We start from the raw sequence: 26,894 nt of genomic DNA on the forward strand, positions 1-26,894 counted from the left end.
AATTTGTTTTTTCAAAGGTAATCTTTTGATTTTAATGAATTCAGTCAACCAAATCATCAACTTTTATTCAATAATATAATTTTTAGATTGATACATAATAAATTTAATCTTGCAGTTTCAATTTCATCTTATATAATCATTCATAACATCATAAAAAGTAAATTGACAGGCGATTTTCATTAAAAATTAAGGCAATGAATCAACAAATTCTTGCCCATTGGTTAAAAGAGGGCGAGCATCAATACAAGGGAGAAGCTACTGTGATCTCGCAACAATTTAGAACAAATTTAAATGAAAATAATTCAGAAACTATTCCAAGGGTTGCATTATCGGAATTATCAGAAGCTCAAATTTCAAACAATGTTATATCACAACGAATCAAATTAAATTCAAATCTGATTAATCATCAAGCCACAAATGTTTTACAAATTGGTGTCACTGAACAAGAGGAATCATCAGCTCATCAAAGTATGGTGGAAGGTTCAAGAAATGATGCATCAGCTACAAATTTAGCTCCAACAAACATCTTAATTGATACGAATCCAACAGCATTAAACACTAATGTCATAAGATTTGATAGTACAACTAAGACCTTTAAATGTCCCATTGTTAATTGTGAAAAAGGATATAAAACTAGAGCTCATGTTAAAAGACATATGTTTTCGCATGGGGATCGTACATTTGAATGTTCAACTTGCTCAAATAGATATTACACTGGAGAAGATTTAAAAAGACACCAAAAATCTCATTCAAGAACTTCAAATTTAAATGCAAAAAGATCAAAAAGATCAAAAACTAATAAAAGATTAGCAAATTCAAATCTGATTAATCATCAAGCCACAAGTGTTTTACAAATTGGTGTCACTGAACAAGAGGAATCATCAGCTCATCAAAGTATGGTGGAAGGTTCAAGTAATGATGCGTCAACTACATATTTAGCTCCAACAAACATCTCAAACGACACCAATCCAACAGAATCAAACACTCAAATTCAAGAAACTAATGATATAAGATTTGATAGTACAAGTATGACCTATAAATGTCCTATTGCCGGTTGTGATAAAAGATACAAATCTAAATATCATGTTGAAAGACATATGTTTTCGCATGGTGATCCTACATTTGAATGTTTAATTTGCTCAAAGAAATATTACACTGGAGAAGCTTTAAAAAGACACCAAATATGTCATTCAACTTCAAAGAAATATGAATGTTCTTATAAAAATTGCAATAAAAGATATAATAGAAAAAGTGATTTGGGTAGACATATAAGATTCATCCATAAAACTACTGTTTGTACTTGTCCATTTTGTGGAAAACAATACTCCACCCATGGTGGATATTCATCCCATCTTAAATTACATAACTCGTTCAAATGTGATATTTGTCAAAAATTATATGCTACACAACGTAAATTAGAATTGCACAAAAAATCGATTCATTTATGAATGAAATTGTTGATTGGAGAAATTCCTATCTTTTTTTTTTTTTTCACTTTTTTATATTTTTATTTCCTTTCAATTCAATTTGGTGGTACTGGTGAGTTTTTTTTTCCTAATTGTATATATTTGATTTTGCTGAAAATTTTTATATTTTATAAATTGCCATTTGTTATGATTCAAATTTGGTGTTTGTTGATCATATTGTTGTTCATTCCCATTTTGATTTTGGTTCGATGCTTTTATTCTTAGTTTATTTTGTTCTAAAATTATTTTTTTTATTGAAAGGTGCTATTTTTTAAGTAGTAAATTGCTTTAGTTTATTATAGTTTTAATTCATCTTAATAAAAACCGAATAAATTTAACTCTGTAACTTTCTTTCGATTTTAAAGTCTGCATTTTTCATTTGAATCCGAGTGTAAGTCCAACTTCGCCATTAGTTGAGAGCAAAACTTATAACATCTATGAGAGATGCATTTCAAATTTGAAACATCAATAGAAGGCATTTACAAACTCTACAAAAATAAACGTTTTTTTTTTATCTTTCTTTTGCGAATTAATTAATATAAAAACATATCGTTGATGCATCACCAAAATGGTGTTAAGCCATCAAGCATATCACACTGGTCAAAACCTCATTATATCAACCGGGAATGAGCAAAATACATCTAAAACTTTGCCGTTGATAGGTATTAAAGTGAAATGAATCAAATGACTGAATTAATGATTAATAACTTTATTGATATATGAATACATGAATACCTTTTTTCATTAATATCTATGTAGTTCATAAGCTTCTCAGGTTTTCTTTAACAAACTAAAACTTCATATTCTTCTTCCGTATAGTAAAATAGTTGGAAAAAACTGGCTGCTCCATTATATTTTATAATTTTAAACCATGCTTTTACCCGCGATTGTTCCGGTCTTTTATTTTAAAATCATTCTCAATAAGGTTCAAACTCCCTTCATTCCTTTCGTGCCTTGAAGAACTTTACTCCATTGCATGGTATACTTCATTAGAGAATTATTATTTTTATTTATTATTTGATTAACGTTTGTTACCTCTATTTCCTTTTGTAAATTTTATCTCATCATTTTTGTAGCTAAATTATGTAAATTTTGAAATATTTTGAATATCTGGGCCATTCTCCCTAGAAGTTGACTATTAAAATCAAGGAGTCCAAATCTTCCCATATGTTGTAAAGTTATCATTCTTCTGATATTCTTGTACAAATTTTTCGTTGAATTCTAGAATATATGGCTTTTATTATTTCATATGTCATTGGCCAATATATATCTTGGTAACATGATTCTTTAGAAAATATGTAAATTCAAATCCTCATGATAAACATACATTATGGTCTGATAAGAATGTAGTTCTTATTTGATACTTTAGATGATTTTTTTTTCAAGAATTGAAATTGGTTTGTTCAGTTCTAAATTGTAACTTATGTCTGAATGAAAAAAAATTTTCCGAATCAAAAACTTCTACCGAGTATGGTAGTATTTTATCATTTGGAGGTGATTTATAATTATACGTCATTGATTTATCGTTATTGAGTTTCAATTTGCTTTTTCTTACAAATTTGTTGAATATGTTCAATACTTTCTCTTGGTCTTCTCTATAATTTAGAAAGATGATTACATCAACTTAAAAGATTCAATAATTCTAGTCATTTGGTAGTGCTCAGCAGGGCTTAAATACGTTGACTTCCTAATTTGGAAAACGGGTCGTTCAGGACCATTAAACTGAAAGGAAAAAACTTTCGTCTCTCAATACATCCTTCTTTTCATTCATAACAGAAACAAACTAATTCATAATTTCCAGATGATTAGAGAAATATACATTACTGCTAAATTGTACCTACAGCCTACCGTTTTAAGTGTTGCTTCAATCCATGATCATTGGGATGAAACAAATATACTACTTAGAGAATTTTATTAATAATTTATTATTTATCGAGTCCCAGTTGATTTCGACGAACTGAATATGAATATTCATATAATGATGATTCCAGACCATAGTGCATTAGATAATTACAGTGACTGAATTAGTATGATCTAATCATTTTCATCATTTGACACAAGACCAAAAGACTTGATTTAACTGAGATTTCGCTTTATTCCCTTGCTTGTTGATCTTACGACCAAGACAATTAAATTCTGTTAATTTGGTAATTAATTACTGAATTTTGGGACGATTCCTCAGATAATTACGAGACATTCGTCAGATTGAAAAGAAAATGTTTCTTTTAAATGAAATATTCGGTGCATCGTATGCTACAGTTACAAAATGCTGCTATTTCAGTTATCAAGACCTGAATTGGACCTTTAGTACCCTTATTCATCAACGTCCAACGTTAATTTGTATTATCAACCAATAATGTTAGTTTCAAATGAAAATAAGGTCCAATGAAGTTCCTCGTTGATCGTTGCAAATGTTGATCTTACAATTTATTGATCTTTATTAAATGTTAGTGAATGGAAAATTTGAAGATACGTTATATTATTTTTGAGTTAAAATTTTTTAATTTTAATCAAATTAATTTTTACAACCAAATTTGAGATTTTGAAATCTACCACTCAATTTATCACAACCTAAACAGCCTTTTTGTGGATTCATTGCATGGCCATTAAGCTCATCTGGTGAGAACATTTCAAAATAATGGAATTTCACAATCTTCGAACTCATCCAGGATTTTCTTCAAGTACATATGTGCTCACAAAAAGTAGTTTAATGTCCCTTGAAGAATTTAAACAAAAATCAGAAGAATCAACCGATGTGCTGATATATCATAGAAATTTTGAAACTGGGGAAGGAAAGTTTCTACTTTCAGATGCATTTATAAAAGCTTATATTAATCAAGAGGTGTTACAAGTAGAAAGTGCTCAAAAGAATTTGACATATATTATCGTACCTACCCTTGAAGTTATTGGTAGACAATCATTGTTAATTGATGGGCCTAGACAACATCAACGCAAAGAATTTGAATTAAATGATGTGGGTAGCCTCTCATTAATGAATTCAACAACCATTAATCGAGACTTACCTTTGAGGGTTCAAACTATTATGACGAAAAATGCACCATCATCAACAGGTAGTGGCCAGTTCAGACCATTCGAAGTTTTGAATGTTGGAGTTGATGACCAAAAGTCTGTTCTCATGTTGATGGGGTCTTGTTATTATAATGCATTGGTTCTTCGAGGAAAATTACTTTGTGAATTTAATACAGATTTTGTTTTGGATTTGCTAAGATCTTTAAAATATCGTTTTAACACCAAAATATCAAAAAATGGTGTAACACATTTTCATATAACACAATCAAATTTCTTAGGAGTTTTTAGAATATTCTTCAACATTGACAAACCAAACTATTGTCCAACAAGACTGAGTATATTTGATAAACAAGACTGAGTATATTTTTTAAACAACCAAGAAACTTTAATGATGAAATTTTTAATTTGCAAGAAGCTCAATTGAAATGGTTCTTACTTGGAATTGGAAGTTGTAACTTTATCAATAAATTTATATTAATGACTAGCAACGAAGATTTCGCAATGGCTTTATGTCATTTGTCAATTACAGCAGGGGCTGCTTCGCAAGTGAAAGTATCACCTAGACGTGACAAGCAGTGGTTTACTATTGAGCTTAAAGATGATGGTGACATAGGTACTTTTCCATTAATTAATGTTGGTGGTGTTTCGGTTATCAAATACACTGGTGAGATTTTTGCTGTTGCTCCAGCATTTATTGATGATGCAGATGACGGTTTTGACCATGTTATTATTGTCAACGTTGATAAACACGATGATGGCAAAATCAAACAAATATCAAGGCCATTATTGGTTAGATCGTCTATTATCAATGCTTAATTTAAATTAATATCTATTTTTGTTGCTGATTTTATGTTTTCTTATTTTAGTTGCTCTCATTTATATAATATTTATAAGAATACATAACTTAAATAATGATAAACCGATTTAGTAAGTTTTGTAGGAATTAATGATGTTTTCTGCACGTTTGTAGAAAAATTTACTCAACAATAAGAAATATTACATAATTAGATTCTTCTTTATATTATTCATTATATAATTAGATTATTCATTAAATTATTCATTATTTTATCTCATTATTTTATATCATTATTTCATCAAAATCATTAATAGAATTTAAGCATTGCTTTCATCTAAGCACAAGTAAATCTAAGTACTATTTGAACAGACAACATAAGTAGTTGTTGATGCAGATCCATCTTTACGTGCACTTCTTGCAACAAAACAACCAGTAGGAGTTTCAATGGATACTAACTCAACTTTTTTCTTCAAGACTTTTGTTTCAATCAATGTAAAGCCTATTGGTTCTGTTTTTCTACTTCGTGCTTGAGCACACCTGACCAAACATGATTTAATTTTGAAGCTTCAATCTTAAACCTGGCAGCTAGAGATACTATTTTTTATCTTTTCATAAAGGTTGGTGGTGAAAGACCAATTATGATGTGCTCAAAATCGGATTCAAAAAAATTTCACTGTTTTGAGAGAATTTAATTTACCTCTCCACACCACCCAAAACGGCTACGATCAAACTCAAAAATTGATATTATATGTGATATTAAGTACCAAAACCGCCAGACTACTCAAAATAAAATTCGGAAATTTTGAAATAGTTGAAACATCGATGTTTCAAATTTTTTGCAACTAATTTAGCGCAGTCTTTTTAATGTTTGTTAACTTTCGTCTTTAAGTATTCAATTTTGAAGCTACATTGCTCAAAATTTGAATGAGGTTTTCTTTCTTTAAAAATGATCTAATATTGGTTATCTGAGATCAATTGAACCAGTGGTTGTGTCTTTACCTCTAATTTAAGTTTAAACTTTTCAAAATGAAGTTACCAAAAAAAAAAATTCGATACATCCGTAACGCAATATATCTTGTTACACAAAAGTACATCTGTGCGTAATTTTTTTTTCAAAAATCAAGGTGTGCTTTTTTAGGTCAGCGTACTAAAGTAGAGCACGTCACTCTAGATAGCATTTAACTTTTTTTTCCAAGACCGTATAATTGTTCGGCCGTGCTATTTATATATTAATTATGGTAGTCTATCATTTTTTTTTTTTAATATAAAATGTATTGAAGATAGTCGCACAAAAGCTTATTATGCCACAGCCCTCTCGGATTATATGACAAACCCTAATTTTTAGTCGAGATAAAAATTACGGTGATTAATCTTATTCGGTTTCTTTTTCGTAGTTCCGCACTAGCAGCTATTGAATGAGTAAGCCGCACTAAAGTTAACAGAGTTTTGGTATTACAATTTAACATGTCACATTTTTTATTTCTGAACGGTCTTTGAGTAGCCATTGAAAAGTTCCAAAAATCGGAAAATTTTGAGCCTAATCCGCAGCGCAATTTTTTGCGCCCTCGCATTTTTTTACGCTATTTTCTTGAAGTTTCTATCCATAACTGCATGTCTCACATTTTCAATTATTTGAATTTGATTTTAAAGTGAGTGAATTCAAAGCTTAAGTCAAAACTAGATTAGCTTATGAATAATACACTACGATATCCTTGACTGAGTATAACTGACACATGGTTTCGCATAAATTCGAGTTGTTCAGCATCAAACAACAAAGCAAGCTATACTACTGATCTAATAAACAATTTTTTTTTTCCTTGAAAGCAAATTAATAATGAAAAAAACACAACAAAACCAAAGAGTGCTCCACCGAGTCCGTTAAATTGGAACATTCTTTCTACATCTGGTGCATGAATTGCGGCTATAATTGACGCTAGATAACTGTGACATTAAGCTCGGTTTAGTTTATCAATTATCATATAAACTGAGATGAGCTTAGACTAATTTAGATTTGTAATATAGAAGTTCGGTTAATTACTCAATTAAGTAACAAAGCGAGATTATGCGAGATTTAAATAATTTTATTTTTTTTTTAATTATTTTTCTTTAAACGGCTTTTTTTATTTTTGTATAAATTTTTAGCGTCTTTGTTTGTTTACTGAAAAATAAAAGATTTACTCATACAAACCTATACAATAAACTAATATAATAAAATGGATTTAAAATTCGGAGATTGGATTTGTAATTATATTTTGAAAAGCTACTTTATATAAATCAATCAACTTCTGAAATATTTCGTTTTTTTCATTTATTCAGCTCATCTGCAATAAACTCACTCACATCTAGTCATCAAATACATAAAATCAATTTAATCAAGAATTCAAATACATCAACACTAATTGGCATGTCAGCATTTCTTAATGACTCCTTTATGGGTCGTATAATCTACCATTTGTCAGGAAGAAAATTATTTTTACATAATGATGAAAAACCTGGTTACGTAATACCTGAAAAATATTTATTACGCACCGACGGAGCAAATGAAATCAACGAGAAAACAACAAAAGAAAACGAAGATACTCAAGTAAATACAACTACAAATACAAATAAGATAAATGATAGTTCAGAATCAAGTGATTTAAATCAAGTTAAAAGTAATAAATCTTCAGATTCTACTGTTGGAACAATTAATTCACCAATTGAAAAAGATAAAGATCAAGTGGATGAAACAAAACCTAAAAATGATTATATAATAGTTACTTGGGATGGAGATGATGACCCAGAAAATCCATTAAATCGGCCGCTATTTTGGAAATCAATAATGGCTTTTCAAATTGCATTTATGACTACTTCAGTATATATGGGATCAGCAATTTATACTCCTGGTATAATTGATATAATGGAAAAATTTAATATTGGACAAGTCGTTGCTACATTACCATTAACTTTATTTGTTGTTGGTTATGGTATAGGTCCAATAATTTTCAGTCCATTATCAGAAGATATTAGAATTGGTAGAACTCCATTATATATTATTACAATTTTCATTTTTTGTATGATGCAAATTCCAACTGCTTTATCACAAAATATAGCAGGATTATGTATATTGAGATTCATTGCTGGGTTCTTTGCTTCTCCTTGCCTCCTGACTGGAGGCGCCAGTGTTTCTGATTTTATTTCGTTACCCTATATAGTCATCGGTTTAGCTACATGGTCATTAGGTGCAGTTTGTGGTCCATCTTTAGGACCATTGATTGGTGCAGTATTAGTGGTTAGAGGTGGTCATAATGGATATGAAAGTTGGAGGTGGACATTTTGGTTTATGGCATTACTTTCATCATGTTTTATTATATTGGCTTTCACTTTACCAGAAACTTACAGTAAAAAGTTATTAAGAAATAAAGCAATTAGATTAAGAAGATTAACTGGAAATAACATGATTAGATCAGAGGGAGAATTAGAACTTAAAGAAGCCAATCACACCTTGAGACAATTATTAACTAAATTGTTTTGGAGACCATTTAAAATTACATTTACTGAACCAGTTGTTTTATTAATTGATATTTATATTGCTTTAGTTTACAGTATCATGTACATGTTTTTTGAAGCTGTTCCAATTGTTTTTCAAGAGACTAAGCATTTTGCTTTGATTCCTATGGGTTGTGCTTATTTAAGTGTGGTTATTGGTATTGTTATTGGTGCTGGATTTTATATTCCATTAATTTATAAAATATTCACAGTTAAAGTGTTAGGTGGTCAAATGGTTTATCCAGAAGTATTCATCCCGCCAGCTATATTTGGTTCTTGCTTGATGCCGGTTGGATTATTTATTTTTGCTTGGACATCATCACCAGATATTCATTGGTTCCCACCGTTAATTGGTTTGGCTTTTTTTGCTGCTGGAGCTTTTTTTATATTTCAAACTTTGTTCAATTACATGGCTGCGAGCTTCAAAGTTGAGTTTCTTGCAAGTGTATTTTCAAGTAATAATTTATTCAGGCTGACAGTTGCTGCGTCTATGCCTTTGTATCTGCGCCAGATGTTCAACAATTTGGGCTCAGAGAGGTTCCCAGTAGGGTGGGGTACTTCGTTGTTATCATTTATTTGTGTTGCAATGATATCAATTCCTGTCTTGTTTTATTTGAATGGTACAAAATTGAGAGCTAGATCACAGTATGCTTACTAACGCGGAAGAAAAGGGATGCAAGTGTTTAAGGTTTCAATAGATAGTTTATACTATGACTTGTTATTGATATAATATGTATACTTGTATTGAAATTGAAAATTTATTGTCTTGTAGAGTAATTTTGCAACCTGTTTTTTTTTTCGTGATAATTTGTGTGTCACAAAACAGAGTTTAGAAAATTATCACCCGCATTGGACCTACATTAAAGCGTATAATAATTGCTCGTATTTTTGATAGGATGTAAAGTCGGTTTTCAGTAGTAAACCAAACTCTGTAACGTGATTTAAATTAACGATCAATGTAATTCCGTTAATATACAGAATGAATTGTCAAAAAGAAAACATTAGCGGCCATTATAGTGATGATTCAACAACTCTCATAGACCACGTGTTTATATTTCAGTGTGAACATCAGATTTGGATGTCATTTTGACTTCCGGAAGTAAAAGAAGGATCCTCCACAAAAATCTAAAAATTCAATATTAAAAGAAACGAGTTGGTCAGGTGATTTTGACCGGATTAGATATTAAAATATTGACCAATAAAATAGATTTTAAAAATTGACCAATAAAATTAAATTTAAAAATTGACCAATAAAATTAAATTTAAAAATTAACACAAGAAACGCCAATTTTTTTTTTTATCATCAATCAAAGACTCATAACTATAAACACCATCCATGAGTGTCATATTTATAGGGGGGTCCAGAAATTCTATTACTTACGACCCGTCACAATTTTATACTATACATCAAGGTGATGCTGACTCAGATGAAGTGTTAGATATTTATAAAAAATTCGACAGAGAGGTGTTGAATCATCGTTTAATAATAAAGAAAGTCTTGGCGCTTCAGCCTGCTCACAGAGGAAAACTGATTTCCTTATGGAGAACTTTCTTAAAAATCATGGTTATGAAAAAAAAACTTGAAGCTGCTGATGATATTTTTGTTGATTCAAATGTAATCAATGACTATTATGAAAATGGTAACAAGCCAAATAAAGAAGTATACAAATATTACTTGAGTCCAATGATTGAACATCTTGAAATTGCATACAATAAATATGTACCAATGTTAAAAAATACAGTTGAAGAAGTACTCAAAACTAGAAATTTGACAATGAATGATGCTTTAAAAGCTAAATGTTTATTAGAATTTAAGGATAAGAAGGCTGAAAAGTCGAAAAAAGTTAGAACAATTATCACAAAATTCGAAAAGTTGTTCCTTACAAAATCACAAATTATAATGTTGGTTATTTTTAAGATGGGAACTAAAAGAAGTACCTATTTAAATTTATGGATTTTATTCTTGGAATTAATGACAAACTGTACAAATTTTGATTCAAAGAATAATAATTTAAGTGAATATTTGAATTTTGTTGAATCAAATATTGATCAAATTGTTGTTCATAAGGGTGAAATTAAAGCTGCATTATCACACTTTAAAGCAGCATTCGAATTGTATGATTTACATACAAGTCCTAAATATCTTGCATCGGTCAATAATGAAGAGGATCATGAGCCAGTTGATGAACCAAGAAGAATACCATTACAACCAATCTCAGTAAATGTTGAAAAGGGTTTAAAAAGAAAATTGAAAGTCAAAGATTCAGTTAACAAGAGAGTATCACGTGGTTCAATTGGTTCTGGCGGTGCACAAGATGATGCTAAATTTATAAGATTTAAAAAAATTATTGACATAATATATGCAAATTTTCAAAAAAGATATATCGATGTGATCGATAGTAAATCCAAACTGGATGATATAACAAGAGCCAAGTTATTGGAAGAAATTTCAAAAGTTTTAGATGAACATAAAACAAAAGTTACGGATTTGTATTTTCCAAGATCTACAGCATAGGTGAGTTTTTTTACTCAAAATGAAGAATTATTAATGATACTGATGACATACAAATCACATTATTCATTTCGAAAATTTGTTGGTATACCAATTCACTTCTAGTAATTTTTTTTTTGGTTGATGAGGTTGGAGTTCTATTTAGTTGCTGACGAAACCATTTTTATTTTGACATCTTGGTGCTGGCATTGATGCTGTCTATTTTTTTTCTTGTTTCCTCTTTGCTTTTATATTCATATATATAATATTATTTCATAGTTCAGTGCTCTAACTATTTTTTGTATGTTTTATGTTTTATACAACTTCTCTGGTTTGGTTTTTTTTCTTTCAATTTCATACTCTGCCTAATTCGTGCTTACCGAATTAAATTTTTATAGACGTAAACCAATTTCGTTCAGTATTCGATGAATCTAGTCATGTTAACAGGTGTAACAGAACAGTAAATATGAGTACAAATCCAGTAAAGATGAAAATATGAGGGATGTGGAAGGTAACTACAATATACTTTTATAATGTGTATATCATTATTGATGAAATAATATAATCATGGATTAGTTTAAATAACAGATAACAACAGATGTTTGAATTGTTAGCTTTGATAGATACTGGTGCAAACATGTCGTTTGTAAGTGAGTAAAAGATCAAAGACGTCAAGATGGTCAAGGTTGATCCGTTCAGGGTAACTACAGCTCTATCACATCAAGTGGTGAAAGAGGTAGTAAAATTAGAATTTATGGTAAATAATGTCAAATTTTTGGAAACAGCTGCGGTGTTACCAGGATTGAAACAAGTAGGTGTTAATTTATTGGATGTTGGTGATAAAGATTTAGTTCCAAGGGATGAAAATAGTTATTTTGGTGAATTAATTGAACGTTCAAAGACATTTCTAAGAATGAATTAACTGATACCCCACCATTTAAAAAAGGGATTGATCATACCATTCCAAAGTTGCCACATTTATCACCACCTAGTACAAAACAATCTCCATTAGGTAGACCAGAATACGAAGAGTTATAATCAAATGAAGAAATTACGAGATGCTGGTCTGATTGTTAAAATAGATTCGGGTTTTAAGGCACCTGGTGTTATTTGTGAAAAAGCCAGATGACAGCTATAGAATGTGGGTGGACTCTAGATTATTGAATTTGTTTTTGAGGAACATATTAATATACCAAATGCACACTTGATGTCAAAAAAGGTGGCATGTTCTAGATATTAATAATCATTAGATTTTTATTTGAATCTTCATCAAATCAGATTGGATGATGATCCAAAAAAATTATGCTGCTTCATCAGTTGATAAAACAAAATGGGGTTTTAATGTTCTACCATTTGGATATCAAAATGCTCCTGGTATTTTACAAACAGCAATTCAAAAGCTTTCAGAAGGTATTGCTAAAGTTAACAATTACATAGATGATATTATTGTTTATACAAATACATTAGAGGAACAAAGGAACGTGTTGAGATTGGTTTTTCAGAGATTTTAGGGATCATTGATTTTATCTCAAACCCATAAAGTGTACTTTAGGTATGAAGAAGGTTAAATTTTTAGGACTTGAAGTCGGTACAGAAGGTAACAAGCTCCCAGATGATCAAATGAAAGCGATCAAACAATCAAGTTTACCATCTACAGCTAAAGAAATGAGAAGTTTTCTTGGTTTTAGTAATTATTTTAGACAAAATATTGAAATGTTCAGCGAACATGCTAAGGTGTTATAAGAATATGCCAATAAGAAAATTAAAATGGCACAAGTTGTTAAAGATGCTTTTAGTAAGTTGAGACTGAAATTGGTAAATGCTAAATTGTTGAAAAATGTGAACTATCATGTTGATATAGTTGAGTTTTAAATTGGGGCTGATTCTAGTCATTATGCTATTGGAGCGATGTTGCTGCAGGTGATAAATGGTAAAGCGCATGGTCCAATAGAAATGATATCAAGATCACTATCAAGTCATGAGTTGAATTATAGTATTAAGCAATAAGAGTCATTATGCATTGTTCATGCAGTTACAAAATGGAGACATGTGATTTTAGATTTTAGCATTACTTGTTTGACGAATCATGAATCATTGTCAGAGTTCTTGAGTACTGGTAAAGGGCCTGAGAGTGAAATAAATCTCACATCGATGAAAACCTTACTGGAATTTCAGATCAAAATTCGATATATGTCTGGTAAGGAGAATAATGTGGCGGATGTGCTATCAAGATTGGTACATAATGAAACATCATATAAATTAGAGGTTGCGGTTGATGATGCTGGTGAATCTAGTGTTTAATTGATGTTGAATAATACAGAATTAGTTGACAATATTGAACAACCATACGAGAATAATATTTATTCAAGTAAAATTATAAAATTGAAGTCGGATGGAGTAACACTAAAAGAATTTAGACGAACTATTAAGAAGTTTTGGTTGATAGCCGGTTTGTTGGTATATGAATTTCTGAGAAGTCCAAAACCGGTCATTGGTGGTCAACTTGCGGTCGTCATTATTAAAAAAATTCATCAATTTGGATATTAAGGTATGATTAAATGTTATTACCAGATTTGGCCCATATGTATTTGTTCTTTCAGATAGATTATCGGACTACGTCTACTAATAATCCTTTTACAGATGGATTGGTTGAAGCTATTAATAAGCAAGTGGTTAAAGTGTTGAAATTATTTTGTGGTAAGAGTACACATTGGAGTTCATTTTTGAAACTTGCACAATTTGCTATGAATTCATATCATTCAAAATCAACTGGATATACTCCATTTCAAGTATATTAGGTAGATTATCAAGAGATGTTGCTGGTATTTCAAATATTCCAATGAAATATATTAGTACAAATGCAAAATCGATGATAGATCGAATAAGATGGTAAAAAATCTGGTGATGGATAGGTTGTCACAGTACCAAGATAAGGTGGAGCAACAGACGAACAAGAATAAGAAAGAAGTGGTATATGAGGTGGGTGAGATGGTGCTGTTGCATCGAGGTGCATACTATTTAACAACAAAATATAGAAACATGCTGGACTGTAAGTATGGTTAATCTTAATTGGTTAAACAGACCAATAATGCTTTTTAAATAGATCTTTTTTCGGATGAATAAGGAGGATGGGGTAATTGACACAAAATTTTGCCATGAATATATTTGGATGAATATCTTTTCAGAACAGCACCAAGAACATTAAAAGAAGCTGCTGCCAGGACAACGTAAAGTTCAGATGTAGTTGGATTAGATGAAGAAAACGAAAGTTTCGATGTCACATAACTTGGATGATTTTTTGATCATTGTATGCTGGTCAAAGTCGATTGGTTTAAGAAGAATGTTTTGAATCATTACAAAAAACGTTGTTGCAAAATGTAAAAGAATTGTTCAAAGATGGAGTTGATAACAACAACAACATAACAGTGGTTGACAATAATGAGGAGAGCTAATTTAGTGGAGGCAAATAATGTATAAAACAACTAATTTGTCTAATTTTATTTGGTTTCAATTTGATTAACAGAAGTTGTGCTAACTTTTCTGTCATTAATTAAAGTGAAAATTTTATAGTTTTATGTTGTATCATAATACTTTGACAGAATTGTTTAGTTTCGGTTAATAAAGTTTAATATGAGTCAAATGAAGTTAAAGGAAGCTCAATCCAGATCTCAATAAGACACAATTAAGAAAGAATAATATAACATAACAAAGTATGATATCGAAATTTCATGAATAAGAATAATTAAATCAATGAAGATAATATTATATGACTGGAAAAGAATATGAATATAAATGAATTGAACCTGAAGATAAAAAAGAAAGAGTTGAAAAAAGAATAAAAATATTATTAGATCTAATAATTATCAAAATAAATAAAGATAGATTTAATTAAAGATTTTAAATTCTATTTTTGATGTTTGCGGTATGAATGTATATTTTTATTATTTGTTTAGTAAATAATTTGTTCTTTTTGTAACTAGTTAGAAATAATAGAAATAGTAATGAAATAATAAGTGAATAATTAAATGAATAGAATATGAATAATATGATAATTTAATAAGTTCTTGTCTGTCTAGCTATATAAAAATATAAAAAATATAAGATAAAAGTGGGAATCGTAGGATATAAATATAATCTCAATGATATAAATTAGGTCCTCGTCTATATGTTTCAAATCTAAAGCCCCTAAATGGGAATTGACAATAGTGAATGAAATGTCGTGTAATAACAAATTTTTTCGTTGGTAGCACTTAAAGTTTTGTTTATATTTATTATGTTTAAATCTCGTTGTAAAAATTTTAGATACCCTCAGTTATTGATATAACCAACTATACAAATTCAAATAATCAAAAACTTAATCAAATTTTAAAGTATAATACTTGTACTACTACATCATTGAATGACACAACAACAGCAACAACAACAGCAACCATAGTTAAAATGACGCGTTATCCTTTAACAAGCGCGTCAAACTATATTTTGACTCCTAATTTACCTTTTAATAAAGAAATGGTTTCCAAATATATTATGTTTGATGATGATAGATATAACAAAAAGGAGGAAGAAGTCATGATCAAATTTGAAAGGGAGATTCTCAACAATGTCAAAAATCTTCAAATTCTTTTTAGACTAGCACATAATACAAGAGAAAAGTATGTCGAGGGGTTCAGAACTATATTAAGGGTGGTTTCGAGATATCCACAATTTCAATTAAATCAACCGTTTAAATTCGAAGACGAAATGGAAACCTTTTTAAATTTAGAATTTCCAAAAGAAAAAGGAAGAACAGTTGATGGTATGGATCGTTATTTAAAGCGAATTAAGGTTTTTGTTGAAAATAGTTATAACAACGAGGAAATTGATTTAGACTCAGTTGACTATCAAAGACACTGTGATACACTTGATGATTCCTTGTTAGAAAATGAGAATTGTTTGTTTAGTCCCGAGAAAATTGGAACCTACAAAATTCATGCCAAATCGTACGGTAGTGAAGGAAGAAAAAATTTATTCACTCAATTTGACTCACAAATATTAACAAATGAAGAAGTTTTGAAAATAATTTTTAAATTTCGATTCTCGTTGCGTGTGAAATATATCAGAGTCTGGAAACAAATTTTAAGTTTAATGGCCGACTGGAAAGAGTATGATTTTTCAAGAAATATATATTTAGATGAACATTACGTTTCGGATCAAATGAATTTGAGTGTTAGATATAATAAAGATTCATATAACAATTTGGTCAAGTTGTTGGAGTTGGTATATGGTCAACAGGAAATTGAAGAAACTACTTCAACCACAAACGATCCAAATCCAGCTGAACAAGTTGCTAACCCTGTCCAATTGGCTGATTCGGTATCTCCTTTTCTCATTGATCCTACATTATTGATGGCTGGAATTGAAGATTATAACAGAGAAGCGAAGCAAAAAGTCGAAGAATTAATCAAAAATTATATGGAAGAGGATACAGTAGATTTCGAAGCAGACTTGGTTACGAGTGTGGATTTCGTAACATCTACAATTTCACAAGATATAAATAGATTTTCCATTGCTCAGAATGAAAGTTTAAATGAAGATTGAAAAATTTGCTGATATTTCTCAAGTTTCAAAACTTACAAAAGTTATAGATGATTCAAGCACTATGAGAAGAAAATGTCAACAATTATAACATTAATTGATTAAAGTGTAAATTATTTAAAACATGGAATTAGAGCAAGAAAACTCAAAATCGTTTGGATGGAATGAATGAAGCAGGAAATTAGTGACCTTATCAATATAGAACAAAAGGAAAAAGATACAGAAAAATTAATGTTAAACCAATCAACTGCTTTGTTGTGTACTAGAATTATTGTCGTTGATTGATCTAATTAATCAAAATTGCATATATAGGCTATTATAATATTTTTCACTATGAACTGGAAATTGTTAAATACTTTAACATTTTCACTTCCTCGTTCTTTATTATATATTTTTATATATTAACCAATTCTAACATAATATATTATACTCGAAATAACCAAAGTATCTAATTACAACAACAGTGTCCGAAATAACCAAAGAAGCAATTGAAAAATTCACTGCCAACCTTGAACATTTTTTTTTTTAATTTTTCATTCAAGCAATTTATTGATTATTAAAAAAATCTTCATTATTACAAAATATAGGAATTTTAAAAAGAACAATTGGAATCTTACCAAATTCTGATGGAAATTTATATGATGAACAAAAGAATGTGGCTTCTATATTTGATTCCAAAAATGAAGAGATTGGGCAATTACAAGACCTTGGTAAAAATTTAGAGTCTAACTTAAAAAATGAAACTGTTCATTACTTAGATTAGACGGATCATTGAAAGCTAAGTAACCAGAGTATGATGTCAATGTTGATAAGATATTTGAAGTATTATCAGAATATTCATATCGATTAGAAATGAATTTAACTGAAGATGAATCAATCAATGAACATAATTTCAAACTGCAATTGAAAAACAAAGTACTCAAATTCAGTCACAGCAAAAGGAGTTAATACAAAAAAATCAATCAAATAAATCAAAAACTCAATCTCAACTTCGAGAATTAATAAGCTCTATTTTCAAAGATGGATAAACTTTGGAATACTCAACAATGATTAACAAAAATACAAGCAAATTTTATACGTCTTGAAGAGAAAGTTAGAGTCGACTGCAACTAATGATTCAGAACTAATTAACAAGAAGGAAGAATCAACACGGACCACTCCACAGCTCAATGACAAAAACTCCAAAATTGAATTGAAAGATCTCGACATTAATTAATGAATTCAAATACTGAAATTTCAAAATTAGAATATGATTTAGATGAATATTTTAAAAAGTCAAAAGCAAGGAATAAACAATCAGAGTTGAAATCAAAATTGACATTTTTTAATAGTTTCTGTTGTTTCCAAATTAGAAGAGATTGAAAAAATCAAATCCATAATCAAAGATTATTATAAATCTATTATTCATGAGATAAAGAAATCGAATTTGTTGAAAGTAGATATACTGAAAAATTCATTGAAATTTCTAATGAAGTTGATGATCAACAAAAAAAAAGTTTTCAACATTCAAAACAAAATAAATTCGTTTGAATAATTCAAAACCAAGATCAATAATTTCAAGTCCAAAAACAATTCAAAAATTACATCACTTGAACAAGATACTAGCAAAGTTATCGATGGTGATGTTGATGATTATAAACAAAATCTTCAAGATTTAGATGATAATTATGAAAATGTAACGGAAGATGTAAATACATCTGAAATCACAAAAAATTATGGTCAATCAGCCTTAAAGAATCATGTTTCAATAAAGTTTATTGAAGAGCTTCAACAAGGTTTTGATGATAGTAAAATTGAAGAAGTTAAATTGGAGCTGAAGAAATTAGCAAAGAACTTGATGATAATAAAATAATTTTGAAAGTTATAAGTCATAGAGAAATTATTAAATTGAGACCTATATTTGATGAATCTGTCTGAACTCAATAAAAAGCAAAATCAATTAAGTGAAAATCTCAAAGTTGAAATCGAAAAATTGAAAGCTTAGAATCATCGTTAGATTCAGGTTAAGTTTTGGAAAAACATTTATCTGATGTTACTAGATTAATTCAGGAATTCAAAATCTTTCTAATCAAATTGATGATCTCGAAGGATTTTATACAGCAGTAGCTTCCGTAAAATATTTTTAAGGGCAACAGCGAGATACAAACACTGAAATAAGAGATCTAAGGCATATTCTCAACACAACAATGGATGAAAAAATGAAGTTTCAATGGAATTACAAAAATTAGAACATAAAGTAAAAGATACTAAATTAATTATAAGTAATCGTGAAAAGTCATTAGCTGAAGTTGAAATTACTAAAAGAGATATATTTGATATTCAGACAAACGACTTTAAAGCGGAAACAAAAACCACGGATATTCAAGGTAGTCTCAAAAGAGAAGAAGGATCAACAATCTCATGAATTAAAACAAATTCAAGATGATAATTCAAAACAAGGATATCAATTACAAAAAGAAGTTCAGTTTATTTCAGATTAGTCATCAAATTTACATCATTTGATAATGCCATGAAGGATTTGAGACAAAAGTGTTATCAAAATTGCAAAGGAAATACATCACAAATGGTAAAAGTATTATCTTAATGTGAATTCATCAAGCAGAAATTTTCTGAAAATGCATCCACCATTGAATTTTTAGAAAAGGAAGTATAAAGTTCATCACTTATTAAATATATTATTATGGCAAATTTGGATTATAGAGCTCGAATAAATAGATTAGATGAAACCGATTTTCGATTGAATCCACATGATCATGACACCAAAAAAATAGCAAGAGTATCAAGAAAATTCTAAGCGTATTAAAAACGAGTTATCAAGTTTTTATATTAAAACTGGGTTGCGTCGCATGTCCTACCGACGATGGTATGGTTCCCATGATTTGGTTTGGATATATTCCCAAATTTTGGTGATTAAAACGACCGCTGCACAGGAAAATCCATTCAAATATTCCAAAATTCCATCAACATGCCCCTAACGTGATTGCTATTATAGGTGTACACCTTCGATATGAAACTTTGTAATGCATATGTAAAAATCAATATTTTCGTGACTCGTTATCTCTGAATTTGTCCAATATATTATCGATTGTTGGATACTACTTAAGAAAAATCGTAAGAATGAAGGAAAAATGTAGAAGAAATTCTAATGCATTCTAGCTATCTAAGTCGTATATCAATTTACCCACACCTTCCCACCACTGTTTAATTTGTCTATATTCCCTATCAATATTCAATTTAGCTTTTAGTTCATTCTTGATATATGTATAAATTGTTGTTGTGCATTTGATGTCTCCTTGATTAAACCCCACCATAATATCATATATAAGCGACGACTCTTCAGAACTAATTTCATCATTATTGGTGAAAAATGAAATATATTTTCTACGCAAAGTATCACAATCTTGTTTTGGAAAATAGGCTTCTCTAATAAGTGGAAAGTTGGGGTAATTGTCATCATAAGTAAGCTCACGGCATGCCCTCCAAAGAAGCATGATGTCGTCAACTGTCCAGTCTATTTTCTCGCCTTTGAATCTTACCCTGTCTTTAGTCTTGAGATTTTCTTTAATCAATGCAGCAGCTACTTCATCAGGAGTTCTTTCAATATACTTGCTACCATTAAATTTATAATATATATGTTTCACACGATAAACTGCTGTTGTCAAGTTTTCCTCTACTTGATTTGCCGGAAAGTTCAAACTTTTCCATGAGTAAGTGAGGGGTTCAACTCCATTAACTATTTGCTTATTCATTAATTCAGCAATTTGTGGGTAATATTCTGGACATTTGATTTTGTATTTGTACGGTCTGATACCAAGTTTTTTTTCAATTGGAAGAATATATGGTAATTCATAATCTAAAGAATTCCAAAACAATGGAAAAATTAAAGTTTTCTCATACTTGTGCAAACACAATACTGATTTAATATCAACATCACGATCATCTCCTTCATCGACATTTATTATTGATTCTTGAATAAATTTTTCCGTGAATACTAAGCTGAAACTAAAATTTATACTTGGGGCATTGTCAATATCAATACCATCCCTTGGCTCAACATAACCAGATTTGAGTAAAGAATTTATTTTAGCTCTTACATTTTCGTATTGAAAAAAGTTTGACTCATACATCTCATTCAACTGATTTGCGATTTCGCTGTAATTGGCTCCAATTTTATTAAACTGTATTATCAAGTCCACACTAATATAGTTGTATCTACCCCTCGGTTCAATAGTTGTTGATTCAGGTCTTTTGACAAATTTCAGTTTCAAATATTCTTCCTTAAATTGAAAAGTGTCACCATGATCATATATGATATTATTTGAATTTTTCATGTTGGTGATGAATAATGAAACTCTTTTTCTGTCTAAATGTAGTTCTTTTGCTTTTGGATACAAGTTCTCTAAACTTCTGACTATATTGTCAAATCTAGTGACCGTAATCATTTGAACCTCTTGCTTATAGCGCTTCAACAAATACCACTGCAAATAAAAAGGTAAAGGAATACCGTCATAAGGTGCATTTGGAGTTGGTAAGTTAGCAACAACACCTTCCTTGATTTGATCATCTGGAGTGTCCGATTCTTCTGAGTTATTGGACGTAGCACCTGAACCATCGAAATTTCCTGAAATATTATGAATATATTCTTCTTCTTCTTCTTCTTCTTCTTTTTCTTCTTCTTCTGAGAAATGATCATGTACAGATGATAACGATGTTACATAATTTTTCAAACTGGAAATTTTGTTTGGACCCTTTTTCAAAGCTTCAGTCATGTTATCTTTAAGTTCAGTGGCTTCATCATATTTTTCCTTAAATTTTTTGATTTGAACTTTGATAGCTTGTTCTGTTGAAGAATTGGAATTTTTAAGTTTAGTCTCCAAAAAAGTCAATATTGAAGCCATCTGATTCTTTCTACCAGAATAGATGTTTCTCATTACTAATAGATCTCCATTTGCTTTAAAGTCAGAGAACTCAGTCATATCTGATACATCGGATTCACAAATTGATATTCGTTGTGAACAATGTGTAGAATGTAAATCCCATCTAAATTCCCCCAAATTTAACTGATTTTTTAAATTAGTTGATATTAAGGTGAGGTCCGGTGAACAGCTGTATGAACCAAAGTTGGTACAACGAACACCAAAGGCATTTTGTGTAGAAACTAAATCATGATCTTTCTTAAATTCGTCGATTAGTTGAAGGTATCTGACGTATGAGTCTTGTGGGTGGGCATTCTCAAAATTACTGGTATTGAAGTTAAAGTCTGCTGTTAAAAGTAAAAATCCATTATAGCATTTCAATTCCTCAAAAATTTCTTTCAAATGTTGATATTTTTGTTCACATTGGTCATTTTGAAAGTATATATTTATAATTTTGATGTGATACGAATGAATTTTTGCTACCAAATCAACAGTTCTATATCTTGCATCCATAGAGCTTAGCTTATTACTTATTTTGTTAACCTCCAAGACATCTTCATTCTGAAAATTTTTATTAACGATGATAGAAACTCTCCCAGATGTAATATATTCTAAGTCAATCCTGTCTTTGAGTAGGGTTTGTACATTATCATTAAATTTTTTAGATACTTCTTGTAGTATGACCAAATAATGATTATTAATGAGCAATGAAATATTAATTTTATGTGAACCACCTATGTTTTTTATAATGATTGGTAAAGATTTATCATGGGTGAAGCTGGTAGGGTCCAAATGTAAAATTAATGGAAACTCAATATTTGACATCTTGGAATTTTTCATTAGATTTTGATTTTTGAATTGTCGATCAAAATCCAAAATTTTGGTTTTGATTGTCGAACAGATTAACTCCTGACCTTGATTCATATTTAATTGTTTCTTTTGTTTGCAAAATCTGTCATGAATAATAATTTTTTGTGGTTGGAAATGGGTGCTTATGATGATTATAAATTTGGTTGTAAAAATAAATTTGTTTTGTTATACATTCACGCGTTTATTTAATTTCTATTTTGGTTGCAAAAAATGATGTATCACAATTGTTAAATATTACAAATGTAGGTAGTTTAATTGAACTACGACAACCAATGACTTGAATCTGAACGCAAGGCTCAGTTAAACTCACATATTTTGAAAAATATAGATGTTGAGCTAGAGAGAGCGAATTGGTTAGGTATTGCTCAGTCGAACACTATCCTTACAATTTTCAAAATTTTGTCATAATATAATAAATTTATATAAAAAAAATATAATAATGAAGAATTGGAATTTTTGGATGCTATGATATACAAAGCTATATTGAAGATCAAAGAATTTTATAGGATATTAGTTAGACGTCTTTTTCCAACACATCAAGTTTGTTACTTCAAGAATTAGCAAGCTAGACTTTTAATTTAATAAATAATTAAGTAGTTTTGAAGAAAAGATAAAAATTGAGAAGATAAAGTGTGCATTTATTGAAAATTATCTTTTTTTTTGCTGAAAAAAAAGGTCATTTTTCCATAGTTAAGCAAAAAAAAAGCTTATTTTCCAAGCTCCTCTAAAACACTCAATTTTGCATCTATATTAAATTATATAATATCAACAGAAAGCCAAAAAGCATGGGTACTCGATGGTGGTAATTATTTTCAGAATTTACTTGGCTTAATTCAATTTTTAGCTCTGGTAAATTTTGTTTTAAAATTTTCATGATTCTTAACTATGATAAACCGAGAAAGGTTTCAGATTTTCAGGGTCAATGTGTAATATAGTAGTAGACTATATATAGTACAGATATTATTATTAAAAAACCTTAATTATTTAAATATACATTTACATATTTCTTTAGTCATATTTATATTGTTTTATATTGTTTAGCATATGTGTTAATACTTATTTCTACGACATCTTAACTGGCTTATCGATTCCATATGCTTAGGAATCCTACATACAATTGTAATTATATAGATCTAGTGTATATATTAGTTATTTGAATGTATGTCGAAAAACCAAAAAAAAAAAAAATAAATGTGCATGAAGTCTAGTCTCGTAAGTTCATAGTTCTCCCGGAGGAAAACCCCCCTGAAGATTATACATAATAAATTTTTAACATCTCCCTAGTATATAACCTTTCCATTGGTGTATTATCTAATTCACTTAATTTATAAAACCTATCTAAAGCTTCATATGGTCCAGACCAACGTGGTTCTAATTTCTTCATGGATTGAGCAAATGGAGTTTTGAAAGGTCTATCCCATACTAAAACTAAATCTCCTTCTTTGATTGAGGTATTTATATTATTTTTATGATCAAATTGTTGTTTTAATTTTGTTCTTTGAATTTTTAACATTTGAGAAGCACTAAGTAGTTGATTGTTTCTATAGTGAATTTAATTGAATCTAAATTTGAATAACTCTGCTGATGTATATTTCTGCAATTTCGGTTGATTATAATATAATAAATCAAATGTTGAATAACTTTGATAACATAAAACAAGATTTTGTGGCAGGTATCCAGTTGAAGCTTTAGTTGAAGTTCGATCCACCCATGATGCAGTAGCAAAATAATCTCTCCAATATAATGATTTTGGATTTTTTTTTAAAAAGTTAATAATAGGTTGATCTCCTCTTTCTATCTTACCGTTTGATGCTGGATGATTAACAAAGCAATTTTATGATGAATAATGTAAAACTTAGTCAAATGATTAATTACTTGATTACAAAATTCTGATCCATGCTCCAGAAAAAGTGTATTAAATATTCCATATCTTGTTATAATCTCTTCATATAATAATGTTGCAACATCTAATGCTGAATTTGTATTACTAATTCTTGCTTCAATCCAACCACTAAAATGATCTCTAGCTGATAAAATATATGTATCAATTGTATCAATAACTATAGTATGAAAAAGTCCTAATGGTAAATGAATATATAATTGATCTTTCTCAATTCCATGTGCATCATGTGTTTGACATTCATGACATTTCTTAATATGTTCTTTAATAAGTGAATATAAAATTGGTATTAAATAATACTGATTAATGTATTGATACATGTAATTAATTTTTGAGTGACCACGATCATTATGAACTAAATTGAATATGTGTTTTATTTCATCTGCATCAACAACTAAATTTCTGAAATATTGACCAAATTTTCCAAGTTTATATAATTTGTCATCAATAATAGTAAATTCATGAGCTATTCTTATAAAATTTTTCCTTAATTTGAAATTATGATCAATTTTAGCTGGAACTTGTAATGTTTTTAATTAATAATAAATTGATTGTAGTGGAAATTTTTTATATTTATTTGATTCAGGTAGATTTTTGATTGAATGATTTAAGATTTTAGTTTTAAATATATTAATTTCTTCTTCTAAAGCTGATAAATATGGTACAGTTTCATGTTGTCTTGTTAAAGCATCTGCAAAATTATTATTTTTAGTATTGACATATCCAATTTTGATATTAAATTCTCTAATGAAATTTAACCATTTATATAAACGAAGTTGTGCATGTGCATTGGCTGAAATATTATCTAAAAGTTGAACTACTTCTATATTATCACAATTTATTTGAACAACAAAAGGCGAAGTAATAATGTAAGGTCTAATAAGTTGTAAAGTTTTATAAATACTTAATAATTCCTTTTCATATATTGAATATAATATTTCAGTTGAATTGAATATACCAGAATAAATAGCAACTATTACCATAGATTTATCCTTTTTTTGTGTCTAACTACAGCACCCCATGAATTAGTTGAAGCATCTGTATTAATTATGAAAGGTAAATTACTATCTATTCCTGTTACTTTGGTTGAATTTGCTATTGTTTGTTTCATTTGAGTAAATGCTTTAGTTGATTCATCAGTCCATTTGAATTTTTCATTTTTGAGTAGTTGATATAAAGGTAACATATTTTTTGCAAAATTTTGAATATTTCCTCGATAATAATTGCAGCAATAAATCGTCGAAGTTGTGAATTAGTTGTTGGTTGTCCGTATTTCTCAATTGCCTTAACTCTCTCTGTAACAATACTTTTACCATTTTGATCAATTGCAAATCCAAATAATTCATATTTTGTTCTGAGACCAACTTTTTCAACTTCTGAAAGTATTTTAATAATTGAATTTAAATGATTATCATCTGATGATGCTTCGTCATTGATATTAGTCAACATAATCTTCCAGATCCATCCGGTTTGATATGTAAAACCCAACTATTGTTATATTCACTTTCAACTCTAACTAATTGTTTATCGTGTAACATATTTTGAAACATTGGAATTGCAATTTGACGTTTATTATGTGGTAGTGGAAATTCTTTTGCTACCCATGGCTTATGTTCTTCTAATAGTATCATAACTGATTGTTGATATTGTTCATGAATAAAACTCACTTGATCTCCTGGTAGTATAAATACATTTGTAATATCTTTTAATTGCAGAATAAATGATTTTTGTTGTTGTTGATTCAAAATGGATTTATCAAAAACTGGTTGTAATAATTCTTCCAATTCTACTATCCTAGCTGAATGATTTTTAATTCTTAATGTTGCTATTGTTTAATTTATTTGAACTGGTATTGAATATTGTTGACCGTTTGTGTGAATTTAACTAAATTTGAATGATAATCATATATGAATTTATACTTATTTATCATAATTTAATTTTAATAATTTTATATCATATTTATCTGAAACCAATCGGAATTGAACCGATAACATACGCATGCAAAGCGTAAGATTTACCAATTAATCTATAGAATTCCTATGCATCCTTATTTCATCTTTAAAGATTTAATGTATTTGTAGTCTTATTAGTATTTAGTTTATTCGTATTCCGTTCACCTTTTGTCCTAATTGTAATGTATTGATTGGAATTTGATCAAAAATAAATGTAATAAATTCTAGTTTGTGGTTTCCAATATTGATATCCATATTAATATATTCAGTAATGTAATCTACAAGTTTATTAATACTTCTAATGCAATTGAAAATTTCTTCAATGAATATTTATTTTTCAAATGTTCAGGTATTGTATTATAATTAATGAA

At 29.1% G+C, this 26,894-nt stretch overlaps 11 protein-coding genes across 11 annotated transcripts; 8 read left to right on the top strand and 3 right to left on the bottom strand. All coding sequences in view use genetic code 12, as the record gives it.

Annotated features, from left to right (window-relative positions):
- Window positions 1-194: 194 nt before the first annotated feature.
- On the top strand, window positions 195-1,448 carry KGF55_005461 (uncharacterized protein; the record flags this gene model as incomplete). Its single annotated transcript, XM_051760476.1, has 1 exon — window positions 195-1,448. One exon carries the CDS (start codon window positions 195-197, stop codon window positions 1,446-1,448), a length of 1,254 nt encoding a protein of 417 aa, XP_051611876.1.
- A 2,656-nt stretch (window positions 1,449-4,104) lies between these two features.
- KGF55_005462 (uncharacterized protein) lies at window positions 4,105-4,854 on the top strand (the record flags this gene model as incomplete). Its single annotated transcript, XM_051760477.1, has 1 exon — window positions 4,105-4,854. The coding sequence occupies one exon, from the start codon at window positions 4,105-4,107 to the stop codon at window positions 4,852-4,854; it is 750 nt and encodes a 249-aa protein (XP_051611877.1).
- A 119-nt stretch (window positions 4,855-4,973) lies between these two features.
- Window positions 4,974-5,312, top strand: KGF55_005463 (uncharacterized protein; the record flags this gene model as incomplete). Its single annotated transcript, XM_051760478.1, has 1 exon — window positions 4,974-5,312. The coding sequence occupies one exon, from the start codon at window positions 4,974-4,976 to the stop codon at window positions 5,310-5,312; it is 339 nt and encodes a 112-aa protein (XP_051611878.1).
- A 2,384-nt stretch (window positions 5,313-7,696) lies between these two features.
- KGF55_005464 (MFS transporter) lies at window positions 7,697-9,478 on the top strand (the record flags this gene model as incomplete). Its single annotated transcript, XM_051760479.1, has 1 exon — window positions 7,697-9,478. One exon carries the CDS (start codon window positions 7,697-7,699, stop codon window positions 9,476-9,478), a length of 1,782 nt encoding a protein of 593 aa, XP_051611879.1.
- A 678-nt stretch (window positions 9,479-10,156) lies between these two features.
- On the top strand, window positions 10,157-11,335 carry KGF55_005465 (uncharacterized protein; the record flags this gene model as incomplete). The annotated part of the gene is made up of 1 exon (XM_051760480.1): window positions 10,157-11,335. The coding sequence occupies one exon, from the start codon at window positions 10,157-10,159 to the stop codon at window positions 11,333-11,335; it is 1,179 nt and encodes a 392-aa protein (XP_051611880.1).
- A 652-nt stretch (window positions 11,336-11,987) lies between these two features.
- On the top strand, window positions 11,988-13,612 carry KGF55_005466 (uncharacterized protein; the record flags this gene model as incomplete). The annotated part of the gene is made up of 4 exons (XM_051760481.1): window positions 11,988-12,189; window positions 12,590-12,804; window positions 12,854-13,047; window positions 13,378-13,612. The coding sequence occupies 4 exons, from the start codon at window positions 11,988-11,990 to the stop codon at window positions 13,610-13,612; spliced, it is 846 nt and encodes a 281-aa protein (XP_051611881.1).
- Window positions 13,613-15,751: 2,139 nt separating this feature from the next.
- KGF55_005467 (uncharacterized protein) lies at window positions 15,752-16,888 on the top strand (the record flags this gene model as incomplete). The annotated part of the gene is made up of 1 exon (XM_051760483.1): window positions 15,752-16,888. The coding sequence occupies one exon, from the start codon at window positions 15,752-15,754 to the stop codon at window positions 16,886-16,888; it is 1,137 nt and encodes a 378-aa protein (XP_051611882.1).
- A 1,212-nt stretch (window positions 16,889-18,100) lies between these two features.
- On the top strand, window positions 18,101-18,737 carry KGF55_005468 (RAD50; the record flags this gene model as incomplete). The annotated part of the gene is made up of 2 exons (XM_051760484.1): window positions 18,101-18,224; window positions 18,484-18,737. 2 exons carry the CDS (start codon window positions 18,101-18,103, stop codon window positions 18,735-18,737), a joined length of 378 nt encoding a protein of 125 aa, XP_051611883.1.
- Window positions 18,738-20,037: 1,300 nt separating this feature from the next.
- Window positions 20,038-22,725, bottom strand: KGF55_005469 (uncharacterized protein; the record flags this gene model as incomplete). Its single annotated transcript, XM_051760485.1, has 1 exon — window positions 20,038-22,725. One exon carries the CDS (start codon window positions 22,723-22,725, stop codon window positions 20,038-20,040), a length of 2,688 nt encoding a protein of 895 aa, XP_051611884.1.
- Window positions 22,726-23,923: 1,198 nt separating this feature from the next.
- Window positions 23,924-24,184, bottom strand: KGF55_005470 (uncharacterized protein; the record flags this gene model as incomplete). Its single annotated transcript, XM_051760486.1, has 1 exon — window positions 23,924-24,184. One exon carries the CDS (start codon window positions 24,182-24,184, stop codon window positions 23,924-23,926), a length of 261 nt encoding a protein of 86 aa, XP_051611885.1.
- Window positions 24,185-24,465: 281 nt separating this feature from the next.
- On the bottom strand, window positions 24,466-26,020 carry KGF55_005471 (integrase zinc binding domain-containing protein; the record flags this gene model as incomplete). Its single annotated transcript, XM_051760487.1, has 2 exons — window positions 24,466-25,091; window positions 25,756-26,020. 2 exons carry the CDS (start codon window positions 26,018-26,020, stop codon window positions 24,466-24,468), a joined length of 891 nt encoding a protein of 296 aa, XP_051611886.1.
- Between the last annotated feature and the right edge of the window lie 874 nt (window positions 26,021-26,894).

This window comes from Candida pseudojiufengensis (genome assembly GCF_024610245.1).
Source record: "Candida pseudojiufengensis strain CBS 10847 chromosome Unknown scaffold25, whole genome shotgun sequence".
NCBI lineage: Eukaryota > Fungi > Ascomycota > Pichiomycetes > Serinales > Debaryomycetaceae > Lodderomyces > Lodderomyces pseudojiufengensis.